Genomic DNA, 16,094 nt, shown 5'->3' with positions numbered 1-16,094 from the left:
CCTCTGCATTACAACATCATACAGCAGGGGTGGCCAAATTCGGTCCTCGAGAGCCACCTTCCTGACACTCTTAGTTGTCTCCCTGCTCCAACACACCTGAATCCAATGAAAGACTCGTTAGCAGACTTTTAATGAGCCTTTCATTGGATTCAGGTGTGTTGGAGCAGGGAGACAGCTAAGAGTGTCAGGAAGGTGGCTCTCGAGGACTGAACCTGGCCACCCCGTCATACAGCATCTCTTTGTGCAAAGTAGGCTGTATAATTGAATGATGCACAGAGACACTATCTGCAGCAAGATCATATTGTAGGTCTTTGGAGCAGGTCTGTGGGTTGACTATGACTGTTCTCACCATCCTTCGCTTCAGCTTATCTGAGCTTTTTCTTGGCCTGCCAGTTTGGGCCTTAACTAGTGCTGTGCCTGTGGTCTTCCATTTCTTCACTATGTTCATCACAGTGGAAACTGACAGCTGAAATATCTGAGATAGCTTTTTGTATCCTTCCCGTAAACCATGATGTGGAACAATCTTTGTTTTCAGGTCATCAATAAAATGACAAGGGTGCTCAAATTTGTGCACCTGCCCAATTTTGTTTAAATACTGTAATTATTGCACACTTTCTGTAAATACTAGAAAGTTCATTTCATGTCTCAAATATCGGTGTGTTTGCAGTGTGTTCATCTGCTATATGATATATTTAACTGACATTTCTGATCCAGACAACCAATGATTTATAAAGGAAAATCATACAACTCTGTGTGTGTGTGTGTGTGTGTGTGTGTCTATATATATATATATATATACATACATACATACAATGAAGATACAGGCTGTTGGAATACCTGCTGGGCATTGCTGCCTGATGCACCTCCACCAGTGCACTCTATGCAAGTGTGCTCCCCCATACACCTATGGGCAGGAACGGGTCATCAGCTGGGGACCACCAGTCACCGATGTTTCGCTCCTTTAACCCCAGTACATCTCTTGGTGGCGGAGCGATGGCAGGTGTCTTCACCTGCCACCCCCTGCTGATGCCCTAGGTGTTCTGCCCCCACCCCCTATCTCTCCTCCTTAGCCATAGCCAGAAGCTGCCCTCTCCACCTCCTCTGCTAGCTCCTTGATGGCTTTGCAGCTCCCTGCCCCTGTGCAGCCAATGTCTCGCAACAGACGAACTGTTGAGGAGCCCACAAAGCCCTTACACCCCACCTCGACGGGGCATGTAATGGCTTTCCAGCCAGCCTCCTGACACTCCGCCGCCAGGTCAGCGTACTTGGAACGCTTACGTTCATTAGCAGCCTCCATCCCCTGTTCCCACGGGACAGTTAGTTCTACCAGCAGGATGGTCTTGTGTGGGATTGACCACAAGATCAGGTCTGGCCGGAGCGATGTTTCCACTATCTCCCTGGGAAACTGGAGCTGCCTCCCCAGATCAATCCTCATAGTCCACTCACCACCGGGTGAGAGGAATCTTGATGTTACTCTCTGGTGGGTGAGTTTGGGGTTCTCCCCAGCTCTTACAAAAGGGATGGGAGGTCTCGCTGGGACAGGAGGTTTGCTGTTGGCCCGTTGTCTGCATGCCTCTGCCACCTCTGCCAGCTTTTTCAGCACCAGGTTATGCTGCCACCTGTAGCGGCCTTGAGATAGTGCGGTCTTGCAGCCTGAGAGGATATGCTGGAGGTCTGCATTGATGGTGTTGCACAGGGGACAGCTTTCTTCCATACCAAACCAGAAGTGGAGGTTTCGGGGACAAGGCAGGGTGTCGTAGGTGGCCCTAATAAGGAAGCTGAGTCTGGCCTGGGGGATCTTCCACAGGTCAGCCCATGACATGGGCCTTTCTGTGACGCCTTTCCAAGTCATCCAGCCTCCTTGACGGCTTTGAGCTACCGCTTTGACACGTAGCCGGTCTTGCTCCGTCCTTGCCACCTCTGCCACCACCATGGCTCTTCTTCGTTCCTTGGAGGCCTTGGACCAGAAGATGGGGGCCTCACCTTTGCCCAACCCTGCTCGACCCTCCTGGACTCGTCCAATGACCTCCCGGTGTTTCAACCTGCTGACTGCCATGTCAACCTCCTCCTGGGCTTTCCACTTCCTCCCTGTTCGCACTTGAGAGCCAGCTGCTCTCACTAGCTGGTCAGTGGAATCCCTTAGCTCCAGCACCAGTCGGGCCTTTTCCTGCCTGTATCCCTGGCTGATGGATTGAAAAGGCAGTTGCAGCGTGTTCCTCCCGAATAGCCCCACGTCCGAAAGGCATCTCGGCAGTCCCAGCCACTTCTTGATGTACAGGTTTGCTAATCTGTCCATCTTATCTGCCACTGACGAGGGGACTTCACACATTTTCAGCGGCCACATCACCCTTGGATACAGCATGAGTTGGTAGATCCATACTTTGTACTTGCCAGGGAGCTGGCTCTCGCTGATCCTTGCCAAGCCATTGGCAAGCTGCTTCCTCACTGCATCCCCCATCTGCTTGTCGGAGAGGTCTGCCATATAGGTCCGCCCGAGGCTGCGGACGGGTTGGCTAGCCAGCAACGGGATCTCCTCGCCACCTGCGACAAAGATGGTATGGTCGCTCCTGACCCCTTTCCTTAGGGACAGGCTACGTGACTTTGCAGGTTTGATTTTCATTCTTGCCCAGCCCACAAGCTCGACGATCCGCTTCAGCAGTCTCGCCGTGCATGCTGCTGTCTGGAGGATGGTGGTGACATCGTCCATATAGCCTCTCACTGGTGGCAGCCTTTGTCCAGATGGTAATTTCACCCCTCCCACCATCTTCCTTGCCCCTATGAGGATGATCTCAAAGGCTGTAACGAACAGGATGGGGGAGATTGAACATCCCATGGCAATACCAACTTCCTGTCATTGCCAGCTTGTGATGAAATCTTGATGGGTACAGCACATCTGAAGGTCTGCGAAGTAGCTTGACACCAGGGCGAGAATGCAGATGGGGATATAGAAGAATTCCAGGGCAAATTCGATGAGCTGGTGGGGTTCTGACCCGTATGCATTGGCAAGATCTAGCCAAACTACATGCAGGTCACTTTTCTTTTTACTCGCTAGATCTGCTCCCATATTACAGCCGAGTGTTCCACGCACCCTGGGAAGCCTAGCACCCTGGCCTTCTGGCAGCTGGTGTCAATGTACCCATTGTTTGTGAGGTAGCTGGTCAACCTCTTGGCAAGGATGGCAAAGAAGATCTTGCCTTCGACGTTCAGGAGTGCAATACTTCTGAAGTGGCCAATGGTGGTGGAATTCGCCTCCTTCGGGATGAAGACAGTGGCTGCTCTTTGACACTCTGACGGGATGACTTGGTTCTTCCAGCCCACTCTCAGGAGCTTCCATAAGTGTTTCAGGACCCCTGGGCAGTGCTTATACAACCTATAAGGTATCCCGTTGGGGCCTGGGGCTGAGGTTGCTCTTTCCTAACAACCTCTACTGCCTCACTGAGCTTGGGCAGAGCAAATTATATATATATATAAATAAATCAATCAGCACACACACACACACTTGCATACATATAAACTAATGACACAGTAGAGGAGCAAGCATAAGAAAAGAAGAACTTTATTTATCCAAAAGGGGAATTCAATTAAGTCAGTGAGTTTCTCTATTTATCAAAGACTGTAGTTACATTTACACAATTTCAAGTATGTATTTTGTGCACTACTTGCGCATTCAGGCAGTCTGCAGTACTTTTCCACGTTTTCTGTCGTTTTATAACTGTGGTGGTGTTACCTTTCTTTTTTATTTGATCGTTTACCTCCCTGTGTGTCTCCATGAGGATTCCGCTTCCACCAGGGAGACATACGCCGCTCTGGTTGCCTTGGTGCATCTAAGAATTTGTGATCGATGGTAGGGTCTGTTTGAGGAATCTGTGTGCAAGGAATTATCCAGGATTGGTGTCACCTGGCTCGTAATATCCGTGTGTCTGCTCATCATGGATTGGTTTCTGAGCAACTGATTCAGCCTGACTGCTCCTGTTTTGGATACGATGAACGCAGCTCATTCATTTATCCTGGATATCTGAATCCTACATTTCGTGCAATGGGGCCCTGATCAGGAAACTGGCTCTAGAGTGGAGACCCTGACTCTAGATTCTGCCGCTGAAAACACTTTTTGAACTTTGTAACTTTGATGTTTGCCATCAGGGCCGTCAGCAGCCTCACCGCAAAGTGACAGCGATGACGAATACGAAGGAAATTATGTGAACCAACCAGAGGTACATAGAACTGAACTCACTGACGTTTGCATGTTTTCATTATATCTTACCAAATAACTCTCCCCACCCCCCATCATCTTCTCCAGATGATTCACAGACAGCCGAGTATATGATGGACATGTGAGTGCCGGACCACCGTCCTCCATCTTTGACCTGAAACAGGTTTTAAAGCAAGCGGCTGCAGATGAAGTGCACAGTTTTCTTAAATGATACTTGTTACCTTCACCAAGGAAGTTGGAGGTTATGTTTTCACCCCTGTTTGTTTTGTTTGTGAACAGCCTGGAGCCCAGTTTTTCATTTATCTTGATGGAATTTTCACAGAGGATTCATACCCTGACAGGCAAGAGCTGATTGTGCCAAAGGTCAAAGTCAGGACAAATATTGGAAAAATCCCTATCCTTTAACACTGAATGAATTTTCAAATATTCTTAACTTGGTCAAAAAGAACAAATTTTGTTTCATATTTGGGAGCATTATGTAGGATGACAACTGACAAAGTTTGATCCAGATCTGATCCAGATGTTGTGTTTGAAAGTGAGGTGCAGACGGGCACTCACTATCTCCTGACAACGTTGGATCCGGATGTGATCTGGATTATGGATTTTGTGGACATTTGAATTGAAAAGCTCATTTGGTGTACATTTTGCATTATATCTCAATCAAAAGTGCCTCAGTCACTCTCATTTTTCTGTTATGGATTTACCTACAGCACCAAAATTGGATGGATGTTCCAATTTTAGGGCCCTGTCCCACTGGCGTTTAGGAGGATTTGCGTATGGATTGCGCACAAAATTGGCCCATATTCGCCAAACATCCGCAATATCCGTGTCACATGCCTGTATGAGTCGGCCATCATCCGAACACGCACGTGATCATCCGCAGAGGCACGCATGTCCGCAGCCAGGATTTTTGAGCTGTTCAAAAATCTGGATGCGGATGACATCCGCCTTACATACTCAATTCATACACAATACATACTCACTCTATGCGCTGTATATCTGCCGTTAACCGCTGATATCCGCAACTGACGGGGATTTGCGGCTTGGCAGCGGACCGGGACAGTGTGTAAAACAGTTATATATCGCGTGCCCATCATGTCCACATCACAAACTAAAATATGTTGTAGCAAATGCATACAGAATGGCCACGAATAAAACGTTTTTATTACATCTGCTTTGCAGCTGATTTGCGGACAATCTGTGAATACATAACAAACACGTCACGTAAACCCAAAGTATTATATGTGGCAGTCAGTGCCGGTCCGGCTGTGTAAATCCACAAAGATGTAATAGCTGCTGCAATCCAGAACTTTTATTTAACACCAACAAAAGGAAGAGTTGCTGTTTAGCCACAACTCACGCTGAAGTCTGTTTTCTGTGACACTCTCAAAAAAAAAAAGCAAAAAAAAAAAAAAAAAACACCACCTCACACCCCAAGTGGCTTCCCCCCCCTCCTGCTCCCCAAACTCATTAACAGTTAACCCTCGCATGACAAAATGAACATTGACTCGGTGATCAACTTGTCCAAGTCCAGCACTTGCTCCAGAGGCTGTATTGTTGGTGTGAATAGTGATGCCGACGGCCCAAGTGCGCTTATTTTATGATCGCAATGCAGAGGCCATGCACGCGTAACACGTGCACGATGCATTCATAATACACCCGTAATACTGCCGTGATAATTTCAATGTGTCAGATCAGTTTCCTCACTACATGCGTTATATAACCGTGATTGTTCATCATATATTCGCTATATATTATTAATATATCCGTAATTCATACTGGGACATTTGTCATTTTTGTTGCGGACGACAACGAACGCCCACAATTTGTATACTCAATTCATGCGCAATTAATCCTCTCCCCAGTGGGACAGGGCCCTTATACCTGTTTGTCTGTCTTCCAGTTATCAGTCAGAAACCAAGTGCCAAAAAAAAAACAAAAAAAACAATGACAAATTGTGCAAACATAACCAATGGTCTGTGAAAATATTTGAAAAAGAATTCAAAAACTGAAAAAGTTGGGGGAAAAACCTGACAATACCACACACACACACACACACCCACACCCAAAAAAACCCCATTTCAAGTACATAAACAAAATACATACTCCTGACATCTGATCACATCTAATTTAGCTTATGAAAAGCCACTTCTAACAGGACTTTGTTGTTCATTCAGTTGTTCCTGTTTTATTTTTTTATTTGTTTTTTGGTCGCCACAGCGGATACAGCCAGATCCGCATTGGTATTTGCCACAAGGTTTACGCCTGATGCCCTTCCTGACGCAACTTCAGTTTTACCTGGAGAAACACACAGCCGCTGGTGTTTCAAAGAAGTCTCCCATCCAAGTACAAACCAGATGCTGCACTGCTTAGCTTCTGAGCTCTGACGGGATCAGGCTGACACAAAGCGGACCGGCTGCCTTCTAAGAGGACTTTGATCTTGAAAATTGTTTCCAAGGTAAAATTTTGTGGAATTGGAAACTAGTGGTGGTGGAGGTTTGCGCTCTACGAGCGCGGTGCTCTAGTTTGCCTGTTTGTGAACAACCTGTAACCCACAATTTTTCATATACGTATCATTATTTATACCCTGAGAATTTATACCCCGATAAGCAAGACCTGACTGAATTTTTAAGGTCATAGAACACTTTTTTGCCCTGCAGATGGAAAGAGACCTCCTTTGCAGAGGGTTTGAATAAAATCAACCATCTAACTGGAGTTATGACCATAAGATTTCAGTAGATTTTATTTCTCCTAATAGTCACGAATGCTTCAATTTCAGCATTGGTTACCTGAGAGTCACATGACTACCGGTAGTTGTGACATTCTATGGAACTGGTTCTAAGTACCAGATTCGTAGCACCTGCCACTTCCACTTATGTGCGTGCGCACAAATATACGCCCAAAACATTTGATGTTCCAGCTGGAACAACTGAGTGTTTTTTGTTTTTGCGGTTTTACAGTGAGTCTGTTTTAGGAAATATTAAGACAACTTATTACAACAATATTACTATATAAGTAATATTCCCTCCAAGTTTGACAGAAACCTGTTCAGCTGTTTTTGATTTCTCTTGTCCACAGACAAACAGACACACACACACCGCTGAAATAAAAAACCCCGCTCGCCACTTTGCCAGTGCTTACGGTAATTACAGCACTCTCAGAACCTCATATTGTGTAGAAGTTAATTTACTTTCCTCTGGACAGTCACACCTTGCAAAAATCAGAAAATGACATTTATGAATAGCGCAGGCTTCCCCAGGGTTGTCTGAGTAATTGATGGAACCCACATCCAAATTATTTAAAGAGGGACCAGAGCATGAACATTTTTCTCATTTGTATAAAATGCATTCAGTACAAAATTAACAGTCTGGTACATCAAACGTAAAAAACAAAAAAACAAACAAAAAGAAAAAACTAAATGTGGGTGTGGGTCATTAGGGTAAAATATGCAAATAGTTATTTCAGAGTAAAGCTGTGTGTGTGGGTGTGTGTGTCACACACACACAAAAAAAAATCAGTCTTCAAAAGAATGTCATACATATGAATAGGGTCAGACCCGCCTTTGTCTTTTTCTTGATCAGAGCTAAGCTAACAAGACTAGTAGTGAGACATTTTTAAGATAATTTAGCAACTCTGAGGGGACGCTTAATCTAATATGGGCCCTGGTGTCTTGGAACGTTTGTGGGGGGATCATCACATAATCAGATCACCTTGTTTTATAATAACAGTTGTGGCTGAAGTTGCGCACTAACCCAATTTTTTTCCAAGGATGTTTGGTATCAGTTTATATTAAGATTTGAATCAAGAAAGTTTTAATTGTGTATTTATTTTGTTTTCTGTCCAATTTCACATAAAGCCACTTTGATAAAATAATCATTTCATAACCGACAACGCAATTGCTCTCAGAATATGGCTGATAAAACCATTGTCATCGCTCCCAGAATCACAGAGAAAGTATCTACAGCTGCAGGTTGGCTCGTGCGCGTCGTGTGGTAGATAGCACATTTGGAATCTTGACTCATAGGTAATTGTGTGTGTGTGTGTGTGTGTATGTATATATATATATATATATATAGTAATGGATTGGTAAAACAATTGCATTTTCATTGGTTAGACAATGTATCTGTAAACTTATGTTTTATTATAGATAGCTCAGATGCGTTGCGAGCAATAAAACGCAGTGACAGTGTTTCCGAATAGGCTGTGCAGTGTTCAGGATTAGTTCACGAAATTAACGTGTGCCAGAAGTTTTGAACATTTCAACATTTTCTTTGCGCACTGGCACACAGCCACGCGCAGTTTATGGTGAGCTTATTTGCGGGAATCAAATTGGTGCAAGTGTCAAAGCACCTTTAGTTTGTAATTTGAAGTGGCTACATACAAGCTTTAGTTTGTTTTGTTTTGCTGACAACTCCTGAGAATGTTTTTGCTGTATTTTTTGTTACCATGGTTACTGTTTTCTGTATTAGTGCAAGTAAATGTTGAACGGAACCAAAATATAAGTGTCATTTTGTTGATTCTTTTATGATGTCAAACTGGTTTCCATCAAGGATTTTTTTTTTCCTTTCTATGAGGGTAAAAAAAACAAAACAAATCTCATTCTCAATTTTTTTCATTGAACATCTTGCTAGCAGCTAATGTTAGCATCATGCTTCTTTCACTGACTGTTCAGATCTGTAATTTCCCAGAAAGCAATACAGCTGCAGAGCACAAAATTTGATCAGATCATATCCGTTTGATTTGGTGTCATAAAATAAAACTTAAAAAAAAAAAAAAAAAACCCTACAGAGGTAGGTGATTCCCACCCCGGGGTCTTTTAAAGTTTCTGATGAGACAGCTGAAGACAAAATTCACCCTGTGAGTGCGTGTAAAAAAAGAGTTTAAAACAAAAACGTTAGTAATAACCAAACACCCTGTGAAATTAAGAAATAAATACATAAAAACAAAAAACAAACAGCAATAGCTTATAGTAGTCCAGTTAGTCCTTTTAAAAATAAAAAATCCAATCCCCCCCAATAACTTTCACTATTCCAACCTCAAAAAAAATTTTTTTTTTTTTGCCCTTTCGCAATTAAATAAAATCAGAGCTCACTGTTTAACACAAAAAGAGAACACGCTGCCACATTTCACTATATTTATATTACGTCATAATCATTAATTCCAATGTAGTACCTGAAATTAACACAGGGGCAGACAGACTGGCTGACCGCACACAGTCCCAGCGAAGGTCGAACAGAGACAGAAAAAGGCACAAAGAGTCCAAAAACACACAAACTCAAAGCTGATGACAACAACAGAGAAAGGCACGAGTAGAAAAAGTTCCTACTTTGTGTTTTTTGACGGTTTCCCGCTTGGTGAATAAAATCTTGGACAAACAGGATTGTTCTTTTGTCCTCCACAATAAAAACAAAAGGCACAGACATTTTCAACTGAATTACAGGATGAGGACCAAAGACACGTTACACGTAAGCATCAAAGCAAAATTAATACTATTATTTCCATCATTTCTCCACACTCAGACAGTGCAAGAGAGAGAGAGAGAGAGAGAGAGAGAGAAATAAAGTGATGCTGACTCAGGTAACAGTTTTTTGTAGTTTATGTGCCACTAAAACCTACCAACGTTTGGGAGTAAGTCCCAAAATGCTACGTTTGTCTGGGACAGAGGATCAGTTACAGGACAGAGGAAAAGTTACTGTCATTCCAATCCTTATAATTTTAAATTGAACTGGCTGTAAATGTAACATTTTACACAAAGGCAGCATGTATTTAATGTATTTTATTTTTGTATTTTAAATTAAAAAAAAGGTTTCTTTTGGGGTTGGGGGCTATTGTCAACGAAATCTAGTAGTTTGGGCTTATACATATTCCAGCTAAGGCTAAACTTTCTGTCAAAGTTTGACAACTCATTAATTAGTATCTGTCATCCTGCTAACAAATTAAAATATCTCAGACCTGCAAACCTCTTTATCATACTTTCCTGATGGCAATCTGCATTTTACAGGTGCACGTCATTCTGATTTGCAAGGACATATACCTGATCTTTGAGCTGGTTCACTCATCTGATTCTGACCTTTAACATAGAATATGTGGTTTTTCCTGAAGATGCTTGACTGTTAGGTCTTTCTGACATTAAACTGCCTCATCAATTCAGAAGGAATCACATGTTATTCAATTATAATCACTTAAATACTGCCAGTTACAAATTAACCAGTTAGCTGCTCTGTATGTGACCGTTAAGCCCCTTAGTTACTGAGTCACTCAGTTACCTTAATGTTTAGTCGGCTACCCACAGTCAGTTGGCAAAACTGGTTACTTCTATAATTACCTTAAGTGAATTAACTTCTATTACATTTATTTGCCTTTAATTAATGACTGAAGCAAAGATCTGAATTAGCACTAAAATTCAACCAGCACATCCTTGGGCCAATGTTGAGACTGACGCCAAATTACATTTATTTTTGGTGGTTGCGGTTTTTTTTGGGGGGGGGGGGGGGCGTCCTGCTGACAATGAGCAACAAAGCATCCTCTGGATCTTCATAAAAAAGGTCTAATGTCAGTAAAAATATGACAAATGTAATTAAATCCATTATGTTTTACAGCTGACTGGTTTTAGACAAGAACATTTGAAGAAATGCAACTCCTGGCAATAATTGGGTGATTCTTAGACTACGGGCACTTATGTCCTTTGATCATATTGTATGGAAAACAGAAAAAAGGGGAAATTTCACACTTTTATAGTTATCTTTACAATGAAAGTGTGTTAAGAAATTTGTTCTAGTAGTCTATGATGACTTTTTCATCTTTTTCAGCATCATTATATGCAAATATTGGTCGTTTGTGCTTGTCCCACACCCAGACTTTTGATCTTCAATGATAAAAATGAATGGTAAAGAAACATTTTTTCTAATGTTTTAAAATATCTCTGAATAAAATATCAGTAAAATAATCAAAACATAATTGGGATATTCAGTGTCATACAACTGTTGTGATGTTTTTAAACAAAATGTAGTTGTCCCACACTATTGCCGTAATTTCCACCACAACACTAATGTCCCTTTAAACAGTTTGTATGAAAGATTGTTTGGGTAGTTTTTAATGGAGATAAACAGTGACATCAGAGCACATGTATATAGCGCCAAATCACAACAAACAGTTGCCCCAAGGCGCTTTATATTGTAAGGCAATGGTGTGGCGGAAATTACATTTACAAAGCCAATAGTGCCCGTAGTTAAAGAATCACCCAATTATGGAATCACCGGCGTCGGAGGATGTTCATTCAGTTGTTTAATGTTGTAGAAAAAAAAGCAGATCACAGACATGACACAAAACTAAAGTCATTTCAAATGGCAACTTTCTGGCTTTAAGAAACACTATAAGAAATCAGGAAAAAATAATTGTGGCAGTCAGTAACAGTTACTTTTTTAGACCAAGCAGAGGGAAAAAAAATATGGACTCACTCAATTCTGAGGAATAAATTATGGAATCACCCTGTAAATTTTCATCCCCAAAACTAACACCTGCATCAAATCAGATCTGCTCGTTAGTCTGCATCTAAAAGGAGTGATCACACCTTGGAGAGCTGTTGCACCAAGTGGACTGACATGAATCATGGCTTCAACACGAGAGATGTCAATTGAAACAAAGGAGAGGATTATCAAACTTTTAAAAGAGGGTAAATCATCACGCAATGTTGCAAAAGATGTTGGCTGTTCACAGTCAGCTGTGTCTAAACTCTGGACCAAATACAAACAACATGGGAAGGTTGTTAAAGGCAAACATACTGGTAGACCAAGGAAGACATCAAAGCGTCAAGACAGACAACTTAAAGCAATATGTCTCAAAATCAAAAATGCACAACAAAACACAATGAGGAACGAATGGGAGGAAACTGGAGTCAACGTCTGTGACCGAACTGTAAGAAACCGCCTAAAGGAAATGGGATTTACATACAGAAAAGCTAAACAAAAGCCATCATTAACACCTAAACAGAAAAAAACAAGGTTACAGTGGGCTAAGGAAAAGCAATCGTGGACTGTGGATGACTGGATGAAAGTCATATTCAGTGATGAATCTCGAATCTGCATTGGGCAAGGTGATGATGCTGGAACTTTTGTTTGGTGCCGTTCCAATGAGATTTATAAAGATGACTGCCTGAAGAGAACATGTAAATTTCCACAGTCATTGATGATATGGGGTGCATGTCAGGTAAAGTTCACTGTGGAGATGGCTGTCATTACATCATCAATAAATGCACAAGTTTACGTTGGTATTTTGGACACTTTTCTTATCCCATCAATTGAAAGGATGTTTGGGGATGATGAAATCATTTTCAAGATGATAATGCATCTTGCCATAGAGCAAAAACTGTGAAAACATTCCTTGCAAAAAGACACATAGGGTCAATGTCATGGCCTGCAAATAGTCCGGATCTTAATCCAATTGAAAATCTTTGGTGGAAGTTGAAGAAAATGGTCCATGACAAGGCTCCAACCTGCAAAGCTGATCTGGCAACAGCAATCAGAGAAAGTTGGAGCCAGATTGATGAAGAGTACTGTTTGTCACTCATTAAGTCCATGCCTCAGACTGCAAGCTGTTATAAAAGCCAGAGGTGGTGCAACAAAATACTAGTGATGTGTTGGAGCGTTCTGTTTTTCATGATTCCATAATTTTTTCCTCAGAATTGAGTGATTCCATATTTTTTTCCCTCTGCTTGGTCTAAAAAAGTAACCGTTACTGACTGCCACAATTGTGTTTCCTGATTTCTTATAGTGTTTCTTAAAGCCAGAAAGTTGTCATTTGAAATGACTTTAGTTTTGTGTCATGTCTGTGATCTGCTTTTTTTCTACAAAATTAAACAACTGAATGAACATCCTCCGAGGTTGGTGATTCCATAATTTTTGCCAGGGGTTGTATAAAGATGAGTCTGTTTTATTTTTTTACCGAAAAACAACTATTTAAACTACTTATAATTTTGAGCCCCCCCCCACACCACCACACATACACACACTGAGATAAAAAAAAAAAAAAAAAAAAAAAAAAAACATTGTGGAAAGAAGCCTGAGGATTTATATTTTATTTTATTTATTTAGTGAGCTAAAAGCGTGTGAGGACTTTCACTTTGTGGCCTGTTGGGGGCGACAGTGAGGTATCACAATCGCGCTCTTGCCTGCCGTGAGGTAAAGCGGCTAAAATAAAATTTTAAAAAAATGTACGGCTCCGTAGTGTTGTGAAGTGCTCGTGTTCTCTCTCTCTCTCGTTTAGTGTTAGTCGTCTTCCACGTGGTGCTGAGGAAACTAAACTGGTTACGATGATCCAGTCGCACGTCGACTCCTCTTCCTTTCATCAGAAGAAGGAGTACTGGTTATCGATGGCTCGCGGTGCCCTCGCTGCGTCCCACTCTTCGCCCTCCACAGCTTGGAGCTGGCGGAGGGGCGTGTCCCGATCTCTCTCCTCCCACTCCTCTACTCCTCCTCCGCTGCTTCCACCTCCACTACCACCACCGCCTCCTCCTGACGGTGCTCCTCCTCCCAGTTCCATCTCATTTCCTCGCTCCTGAGGGGAGTTGGAGGTGGCGGCCGCCCCGGCGGCAAAGGAGGCGGCTGAGGAGGGCTACGGGGTCTGCTGGTCAAGTCTGCAAGGAGAAGAAAGTAAGAAGAGAAATAAAAAGAGAGAACTGTGAATAAAGGCGGAGCAGGGGGAGGAGCATCAGGCCACAATGACTGATGGGTGGAAGACAAAAACATGAAATGCTGGTTAGGTGGAATGAGTCTGCAGTCATGGAGTCCATGGGAGTCATGGAAACCGTCCAATCCAAAATACACACATATACACGCACATTTACACATTTGTTTCTATGATTGCATTTCCCATCAGGCCCAGTGAGGGTTATGCTGTGATTTACAGATCATGTGACGTGCGTATTAACACCGGGTACGAGTGACGTGTGCACGGACACTTTGCTTTGATGTCATCTCAGCATTTCATCTGCTGGAGTGAAATGTGTAAGTGACCAGGGGAAGAAAAGCCGTGGAAAGTGATGTGTTACAAAATTCCAGCTTCCTGATCACTCCTAGCTTTACATTTTTAAAACTGTTAGTCTGTTTAGCTTTTTTTTTTGTGCTTCACTCACTCACACATGGTACCCAGGTGATGCCCGGGTGTGAGATTTAGTCAACATTTCTGATCACTTCTCCCTCCGACAGATGTGACCAAATAATGACAAAATGTGATGTTTTATATGAATTAGTGCAAGATGTCACAGAAGGGACGTCGGTCAAATAGCAAAGCTTCCTATGATGATTTCAGATCGGTGGCTTCATGAGATGCTGCCATTTGTGCAAAATCAAACAAATTTATAACAAAAATTGAAGGCAGTCTGGCATGACATCAAAAAGCCACATAACTCACTGCACAGTAAATTCATCAAGAGATGGAATCCAATTCAAAAAGGTTTAATTCCAAAAAAAGAAAAGCCACATAACTCGCTGCAAAGTAAAATCATCAAGAGATGGAATCCAATTCAAAAAACGTTTAATTCCAAAAAGAAAGGAAAGCCACATAACTCGCTGCACAGTAAATTCATCAAGAGATGGAATCCAATTCAAAAATGTCTAAAAAAAAAAAAGCCACATAACTTGCTGCAAAGTAAATTCATCAAGAGATGGAATTCAATTAAAAAACGTTTAATTCCCCCCCCCCCAAAAAAAGGCAGTCTGGCACGACATCAAAAAGCCACATAACTCACTGCGCAGTAAATTCATCAAGAGATGGAATCCAATTCAAAAATGTTTAAAAAAAAAAGCCACATAACTTGCTGCAAAGTAAATTCATCAAGAGATGGAATCCAATTCAAAAACGTTTAATTAAAAAAAAAAGCCACATAACTCGCTGCACAGTAAATTGAAGGCAGTCTGGCACGACATCAAAAAGCCACATAACTCACTGCACAGTAAATTCATCAAGAGATGGAATCTAATTCAAAAAGGTTTAATTCCAAAAAAGAAAAGCCACATAACTCCCTGCAAAGTAAATTCATCAAGAGATGGAATCCAATTCAAAAATGTTTAATTCCAAAAAGAAAGGAAAGCCACATAACTCGCTGCATACTAAATTCATCAAGAGATGGAATCCAATTCAAAAATGTTTAAAAAAAAAAAGCCACATAACTTGCTGCAAAGTAAATTCATCAAGAGATGGAATCCAATTCAAAAACATTTAATAAAAAAAAAAACATAACTCACTGCACAGTAAATTCATCAAGAGATGGAATCCAATTCAAAAACATTTAAGTTAAAAAAAAAAAAAGCCACATAACTCGCTGCACAGTAAATTCATCAAGAGATGGAATCCAATTCAAAAACATTTAATTAAAAAAAAAAAGCCACATAACTCACTGCACAGTAAATTCATCAAGAGATGGAATCCAATTCAAAAATGTTTAATTAAAAAAAAGCCACATAACTCGCTGCAAAGTAAATTCATCAAGAGATGAAATCCAATTCAAAAACGTTTAATAAAAAAAAGCCACATAACTCGCTACACAGTAAATTCATCAAGAGATGGAATCCATTCAAAACGTTAATTCCAAAAAAAGAAAAGCCACATAACTCGCTGCAAAGTAAATTCATCAAGAGATGGAATCCAATACAAAAAGGTTTAATAAAAAAAAGCCACATAACTCGCTGCACAGTAAATTCATCAAGAGATAATAATAATAATAGTAAGTCTACGTTTCCACCCTGTCACACAGTGCTCCCTGCTTGACAGAGCTCAGCTCTCTGCTGAGATTAAAGCTCCCGTATGTAAGTTTCTAAACACGGGCGCAAATGCTATTTCCATCTAATATGAAGGCCTTATTTATGACCTATGCATAACATCAAATGAT

General features: G+C 41.6%; 2 protein-coding genes across 3 annotated transcripts in view; one reads left to right on the top strand and one right to left on the bottom strand.

Annotated features, from left to right (window-relative positions):
- Nucleotides 1-4,915, top strand: part of LOC117528460 (linker for activation of T-cells family member 1-like) — a 46,084-nt gene extending 41,169 nt beyond the window's left edge. For both annotated transcript variants that reach the window (XM_034191095.1, XM_034191094.1), the window contains exons 12-13: nt 4,141-4,211; nt 4,298-4,915. In XM_034191095.1, the coding sequence (XP_034046986.1) occupies nt 4,141-4,211; nt 4,298-4,324 (98 nt within the window). In that variant the 3' untranslated portion in view covers nt 4,325-4,915. The remainder of the gene's footprint in view (nt 1-4,140; nt 4,212-4,297) is intronic.
- Nucleotides 4,916-13,268: 8,353 nt separating this feature from the next.
- The window catches only part of sh2b1 (SH2B adaptor protein 1), a 37,945-nt gene continuing 35,119 nt past the window's right edge, over nt 13,269-16,094 (bottom strand). The window contains 2 exon segments of the mRNA XM_034190007.1: nt 13,269-13,770; nt 13,773-13,841. Coding sequence (XP_034045898.1) covers nt 13,553-13,770; nt 13,773-13,841 — 287 coding nt within the window. The 3' untranslated portion in view covers nt 13,269-13,552.

The sequence above is a fragment of the Thalassophryne amazonica genome, chromosome 16 (assembly GCF_902500255.1).
Source record: "Thalassophryne amazonica chromosome 16, fThaAma1.1, whole genome shotgun sequence".
Taxonomy (NCBI): Eukaryota; Metazoa; Chordata; class Actinopteri; order Batrachoidiformes; family Batrachoididae; genus Thalassophryne; species Thalassophryne amazonica.
Note: the sequence above shows the minus strand (reverse complement) of the source record. Positions and strands in the feature narration are given on the sequence as shown.